Below are 6,930 nucleotides of genomic sequence, written 5' to 3'. Positions count from 1 at the left end.
GATCAAGGAATTAATATGTCAGAATGAGAGTTGAGAGTGCTGCATAGGTAAGGTATTGCCATTACTAGGTTATATGGGTTTAGAATTAGGACTCAGGCCTCTGGGAAGCGTCCTGTAGCTACAGCCCCAGACAGACCAGTTGTTCTGAAAGGTGGCCTGTGCCTCAGAATTACCCCTGGAGATGTGAGTAGGTCTGGAGCCCATCCAGGAATCTGCATTTTATTTTTTTACAGGTTGCCAAGCTCTCATAACGGGTGTGCCCAGACCACACTTGGAGAACCATTCCCTTAGCTTCTACTACCATCCCACAGGGCAAGCAGTGGGAAAGCAGGGACGGTAGTCAACGGGGGAGCTTGGGCTGATAGTGTGACTGGCTTACAATTGGAGTGGAATTAGAGGCAGCCCCAGGAAGGAGGAGGGCTGGCCCCGGAGGCGGTAGAGTTGCACAGTGCGTGTAAACAAGCCAGGACTCCCACAAGAACCAAAGTGGAAGGGCCCCTGCTCTTCCATTCATGACTCACTCAAGCTACACATTCTTTTGGTGTTAGAACGATCGCTTTCTTCCCAAGTCGGTGGCAAGGTTTGTAACCCACCTTGACTGGACGAAACATCCCATTGTGTCACACTGTGAATGTCTCTGGGCTGGTTGTTCCAGCTACACACTAAACCCCGTAAGACCACCATTTTAGCCACATTCATCAACACAACAAGAGGCTGAGTGGGGAAGTGAGAGGGCAGTGCCACGAGCCCTGGGTCTGGCTCCCTTAGGCTGGAACGGGCTGGGGTAGGTATGGAACAGCACTTGGCTACAGGCCAGGACCAAAGATCTAAAGGGGCATCACTGGACTGAGAACCCAGAAAACCAGTGCTCTCTTCTAGGGAACCTGGATTGAATGGAACAGCCTAACCTGTTCCTCTCTGTGCTCCATCCAGGCAGCTGTACAGTGGGGGCCCATGATGGCATTTTCAGAATGCCCATTTCTGTTGCTCTGGATTCTAGATTTCCATTCTGACCTTGGGAAAATCAAACTGTCTTGCTCTTTTAAAAAACATGGGGATGGCCCTAGCCAGTTTTGCTCAGTGGTTAGAGGGTTGGCCCTTGAACTGAAGGGTCCTGGGTTCCTGTCTGCTCAAGAGCTCACCCCTTGGCCCTGGACAGGTGCATGCAGGAGGCAACCAATAGATGTGTCTCTTTCTCATCAATGTTTCTCTCACTCTCTCTCCCCTCTCTCCCCTCCACTTTCTCTAAAAAAATTAATGAAAAAAGTATCCTTGGGTGAGGACTAACAAACAAACAAATAAACAAACAAACCATGGGGATGGTTTCCAAAAATTTATGAGCTTCCTTCTAGCTCCAAGGCTCTTGCCACTCTGGCTTCTAACTGCCTTTATAAAATCTCTGGGGATCTGGAAAAGAGAGGATGAGACTTCTTCTCTTCTAAGGGCTGATTTCATGCCGGTGTCCCCCTTTCAATGAGCAGACTAGAGGGCAGGACCCAGACCGGTCACTCTCCACGGGGCTGGAGCCAGACAGGAGGCAAGCCAATTGCTTCTCCCCAAAAACACCAGAGTAGAAGCAGATGGGTCTGCTTCGTAACGTTTAATATAAAATGGCAGCAGCCGCTGTGCAGTTGTAACAGAATTAGCCGTAGGGTGTCCAGAGAAATGTACACAGGCAGCCCTGGCTGGAGTGGAGCCAGCCAACGCAGGCCTGCTGCCCAGTCAGCTGCCGGCTGTCACATGGCCAGGACGATGGTGGTGGTGGCCCAGCAGTGCTGAAGGGCTCAGAGGTGCTGATCCTTTACAAGCATGCTGACCTCTACCCCACCGCAGAGTCTAGATCAGTGGTCGCCAACCTTTCGGACCTCACAGACCACCAGTGGTCCGGGGACCACCGGTTGGCGACCGCTGGTCTAGATGGCACATGTTCTGAGATGCCTGTTCCCAGAGCTCCACCCCTGAGTGGGGGATTTCAGCCCTAAAGAGTGAAGCCCCTGGAAGGATGCAGGGCTGTGAAGAGTGGGTGCCTGCTCACAAGCTGCGAGGGGCTGATGCCTCTGGAAATCAGCAGAAAGAAAGGCTAGGTTTTGGGGGGTTTCCCCCTGGGAAAGCCACCAGGTTCAAGTAAATGAGCAGAGGGCTCCCTGCCAAGGCTCACCCCCAAAACGGAGGTGACTGCCTGCCTGCCCCCATGTGACCACCCTGGGAGGTGGGTGCGTCAGGCTTGGAATTTAGAGAGCAAGGGCAGTCACCAAAGCCCATCCCCGTAGCCCAGAAAAGCCACTATGCTTCCTGTCGAGCCCATTTTAAGCCACTGAACACTTCCGAGGCTGGCTGGCCTGGCTCCGCGGCCCCCAGTGCTTGGCTGCCATTGTAGAGGACGCAACCTCGTGCAGAGGCCAGCAGGCGGGTGCAAGGGCAGCCAAGCCCCAGGACCTGCCTCAGGCAGGGGAGGAGAGCTGCCACAACTCTACTTCCAAAGAAAGGCCTCGAGGTGCTGGGAAGAGGGTGCAGGCCCTGGCGTTAGTGGAAGTCCGTGTTGAAGGCTCTGCCGATGACCAGCCGCCTCACCTCACTGGTCCCGGCCCCGATCTCATACAGCTTGGCATCTCGCAGAAAGCGGCCCATGGGAAAGTCATTGATGTAGCCGTTGCCACCTGTAGCCAGGGTGTGGGCAGAGAAGAAAGGACAACAGGAAAAGTGATGGGAAGTGGGCAAAGCAAGAGAAGCAAACAGAAGGCCAAGGATACAGAAACAGGCCAGAGGAAGAGAGACTGATGAAAGAGAACCAGCAAAAGCTGGTGAGAGGGCGGGTATGGGGAATACCTTACTTAGGAGGACAGTGGACAAGGGGCCGGAAGGCCACCCAGAGGGCAGAGGACAGCAGGCAGGCAAGAGGACCACTGGTGGACGTGGAGAAGGGGGATAAGGCGATGCTGCATAGCATTTACGGGGTGCCAGGTTCAGAGAAGTGAAGTAATTTGCACAAGTCACAAAGCTGGTCAGTGGTAAAACCAAGACTCAAACCTAGGCCATCTGGCTGGAGTCTGTGCTCTTAACCACTGTGCAGCTTTGAAACCAGGCTGTCCACCCCCCTCTGAGGCATCTCTCTCCACTTCCCGGTGTCCGTAGGACTAGGCGTGAGGGGGGTGTGCTGCCTCCAGCAGTTTTCTCATTTGCTTTTCCATGTTCTCGTAATAACTGGGGCAGAAGCAGCCGAATAGCACCAGCTCCGCTGCAGCTAGCTGAAGCTCAGAGTGAGGGGTGAAGAGGACACCTCTTCCTGGAGGCAGCCACAGGCAAGCCCTGGGAAGGGGAGTGGGGAGCGGGGGCCACTTACCGAAACACTGAATGCCGTCCAGGGCCACCTGTGTGGCACACTCAGCTGTGTAAAGGATCACACCCGCGCAGTCCTGTGGGAGGAGGCCCAGGTCAGCAGGCCCTGCCAGGCCACACAGAGAGCGAGTTCCAGCAACCCGCCCGCCGCCTCCTTCGGGGCAGGCCCACCCTTACCTTGGCGGTGCAGTGGCCCTCGTCGCAGGCCTTGGCGACATTGTAGACGTACTGCCGACATGCCATAAGGCGGGTGTACATGTCGGCCATCTTCCCCTGCATCAGCTGGGCACAAAGGGAGGTCACACGTCAACTTTCCTCTTAGATACTCTCCCTAGTTACCAAAAGCAGATCGGCAGCAGCAACCTGACAGCCAGAATGGCACCATCAGGGCACAGAAAGCGGACAGGACTTGCCTAGGATGACAGAGAGGGTAGAGGGCTGCTGCTGCTCCCTGAAGTGGCCCTCCACCCACCACCACCCTCATTCACGTCCTGCAGCGTCTTCACACCAGAAAGGGTGACTAGAAACGCCGCCCCCGGTACCCCACGCCTCACCCTCACAGTGCCTAGTTCATTCATCTCAAACGAGAAGTGAGGAGACATGTGGTGAACTTCCCGACAACCTCCCAAGCCAGGCAGCACGCTGAAGAAGCCTGCCCTCCAAGCATTCAAATCACTCTGCTGGGGAAGGCTGGCAGATGCCCATAGCACATGCTCCACGTTCTCATTTGTGAAAGAAAACTTGAACCCAATGACAGAGGACATGTCGACAAAGCATTCCACTCACCTGGAAGTGGCCAATCTTCTGGCCAAAGGCTTCCCTCACGTGCAGGTAGGGAATGGTGTGGTCCAGGACGGACTGCATGATCCTGTGGGGAGGACAAAGACACTGGGGTGGTGCCTCCCTGTCCCCCTGCTGCCAGCTGGGGTGGCAAAATGCCAGTGTGAAAAGGCTTGGGGGGCGGGAGGGGACAGCTCAGTGGGGCAAAGAGCTGGAGTTCTAGAGAGGAGAAAAGGAGACTGAGGACACTGGTTGCCCCTGCTCAGTCACTGCACCCCAAGACCAGACAGAGCGGCAAGACCCCTGTGCAGTGGGGCCTTAGAGCCTGGGTGTCCTGTTTCACATCTCAGGTGACCGAGCAGTATTGCTCCTCAGGCATTTTGTCTTTCAAAGAATGTTCTTTACCTTCAGTGTGAAGAAACAACGCATGGGAGTAGGAGGTTGTTTTCATTTCCAGGAAATAAGGTGCATCGGCCAGGAGGGGAAGACTGTGGCTGTGGTTGCCGTTTGCCAGGGCACTGCTTGCCAGGGAAGCTAAGAGCCCAGCTCCCCCACCCCCACCCTGAGCCTCACACTCACCCGAGGGGCCCACCAGCCAGCACCAGCCGCTCCAGGTCCAGCCCACTCATCAGCACGTAGACGCCCTTACTTAGATGGCCCAAGATGTTCTCAGCTGCTGGGAAAAGTGCTGGTCAGAGGGAAGAGGGCTGTCCACCACCCACAGACTTCTCACTTTATAAGAGCTACTAGGTTTGGTACCATGGCTCTCATACCAGGCACTAAAATATGTCACCTGACCTTCAACGAGGGAGATTCTGGATGAGAGAAAAGGATAGAGTTTACCACTCCCCGTCAGAAGTAGAGCTTGCCAGACAGACATCCCCGCCCCCATACACACACGATCCATAGGATCAGACCCAAAGGCCCGACTCTTAGGTCTTTTCCTCCTCCACTGCCTTGGATGGGAAGAAGAAAAGCTAATTTGGTCTAGAAGTCACCCAAACCCTTCCTAGTATTTTCACGCCTGTGTCCGTAATTACCCTTTCCCTCAGGTTGAGCCTGCTCTGGTCCAATATCACCCGTCCCCTCCCCTCCAAGAGTGTCCATGGAATAGTCATCGTTCGGGAGATGGGCCAGTCCACACTGGTGTCAGAAACTGCTGAGCCCCTCTCCTCCCCGGAAGCCGGGACCTTGGGTGACCTCCGAGTGTTTTCCTGCTTACGAAGGAGGATCTGCACTGACCCCCCACTCCCTTGATAATCTTTGTAACCAAAGCATACTTTTCTTGGGCGGTGGATCATGAGGGTGAGGCGTGGTCTGTGGCTGAGGTGCAGAGTAAACCTAGTCGGTGACCAAATCTATGTCTCTGGTCTCATTAGCACATGAAGGGTGTGCTGGATCTCCCACAACGTGTCACATTTTCAGTTACACTTCAGGGGAGAAAATACCCAAACTGATGCCTTCCCTTCACTGAGTCCGGCTTCCATCAGTGTGCTTGGATGGGGTTTTAGCATTGTTAATGAACACCTCACACAGGCTGTACTGGGAAACGTGCAAACAAGGACGTCTGAAGGACGTTAGAGGGCAAGAGCGGATCTTATCTTTCTATTCCAGATACTGGAATCCAACCCAGACACAGTGTGCTATCCACACAGGAAACAGGCACACAGGGAAAACAGCTGCCCCTCAGCCCCAGAGTCCCACACGTATGGGCCCGTGGGCCAGCCACAGTCATTGGTAAGCTAACAATGGGAGCCACTCTAACCCAGAGATGGGCTTTCTCAGCTTCTGAAGGGGTCACCACAGGGGCTCACCCTTTCTTAGACTCACCAGGAACCTTGCAGTCTTCAAAGATGAGCTCACAGGTGTTAGAACCCCTCATCCCCAGCTTGTCCAGCTTCTTGGCGGTGCTGAAGCCAGGCATGCTCTTCACAGAAACAAAAGGTGGCCTTGAGTACAGACCAGGCCCAACAGGGTCTAGTAAAAGGAAGACCCTTGCAAAAAGCCCACCTTCCCATCCAGTCCCAGTACTCCCACGCAGACCAGCATTCCGATCCCAGGGCCACCCTGTACGGGTCCACTCCTGGAAGCTCCAGCCCTAACACCCCACCAGACCCTGGCCTTCTCTGCCGCTAGCTTGCGCTCTCCCCACTTCTCACGGGGGCACTTCTTTCTCAAACGCCTGATCCCTAGGGCCCGGTTGACCCTTCCTAGCTTTGTTTCCTTTCCTTAGGGAAATAATTTCCAAGATATTCTCACGGGCCCATGCAATTCCTTTGGCCCTTTGTTCCTCTGCCATCTGTACCTAATTGAATCACAGCTGGGATCAATTCAACCACCTGTGTGCTTTGGCCTGGACCAGTGGTCGGCAAACTCTTTAGTCAACGGAGCCAAATATCAACAGTACAACGATTGAAATTTCTTTTGAGAGCCAAATTTTTTAAACTTAAACTATATAGGTAGGTACATTGTTATTAACTTAATTAGGGAACTCCTAAGCTGGCCTTTACTAAAAATGTCCTCACTCTGATTGAGGTACGTTCGCTGAGGTCGACCCCTTCCAACTCTCCCATCCACACTGGTCTTGTATACTTATTTCATCTATCTCCTTTTGTTCATCCTCTCTATATGTCCAAACCATCTCAACATATCTTTCTCAATCCTCGACACTACATCTTTCACTGCACAACGTTCCCTAAAATTAACTTAATAAACTTTACTTAAAGTTTTAAGTCTTGGTTAAACTATAGGTACATTGAATAAAACTTGATATCATACTTAATAATGATATTATTTATTGATAAAATTAAATTC

The 6,930-nt window shown here is 53.3% G+C and overlaps 1 protein-coding gene across 1 annotated transcript in view; it reads right to left on the bottom strand.

Annotated features, from left to right (window-relative positions):
• Positions 1 to 1,319: 1,319 nt before the first annotated feature.
• Positions 1,320 to 6,930, bottom strand: part of IVD (isovaleryl-CoA dehydrogenase) — a 14,573-nt gene continuing 8,962 nt past the window's right edge. Inside the window, exons 7-12 of the mRNA XM_014534854.1 lie at positions 5,947 to 6,043; positions 4,696 to 4,789; positions 4,123 to 4,204; positions 3,514 to 3,618; positions 3,341 to 3,413; positions 1,320 to 2,657 (exon numbers count right to left, since the gene is read on the bottom strand). Coding sequence (XP_014390340.1) covers positions 2,524 to 2,657; positions 3,341 to 3,413; positions 3,514 to 3,618; positions 4,123 to 4,204; positions 4,696 to 4,789; positions 5,947 to 6,043 — 585 coding nt within the window. The 3' untranslated portion in view covers positions 1,320 to 2,523. The remainder of the gene's footprint in view (positions 2,658 to 3,340; positions 3,414 to 3,513; positions 3,619 to 4,122; positions 4,205 to 4,695; positions 4,790 to 5,946; positions 6,044 to 6,930) is intronic.

The sequence above is a fragment of the Myotis brandtii genome, unplaced genomic scaffold, assembly GCF_000412655.1.
Source record: "Myotis brandtii unplaced genomic scaffold, ASM41265v1 scaffold133, whole genome shotgun sequence".
Classification (NCBI taxonomy): Eukaryota; Metazoa; Chordata; class Mammalia; order Chiroptera; family Vespertilionidae; genus Myotis; species Myotis brandtii.
Note: the sequence above shows the minus strand (reverse complement) of the source record. Positions and strands in the feature narration are given on the sequence as shown.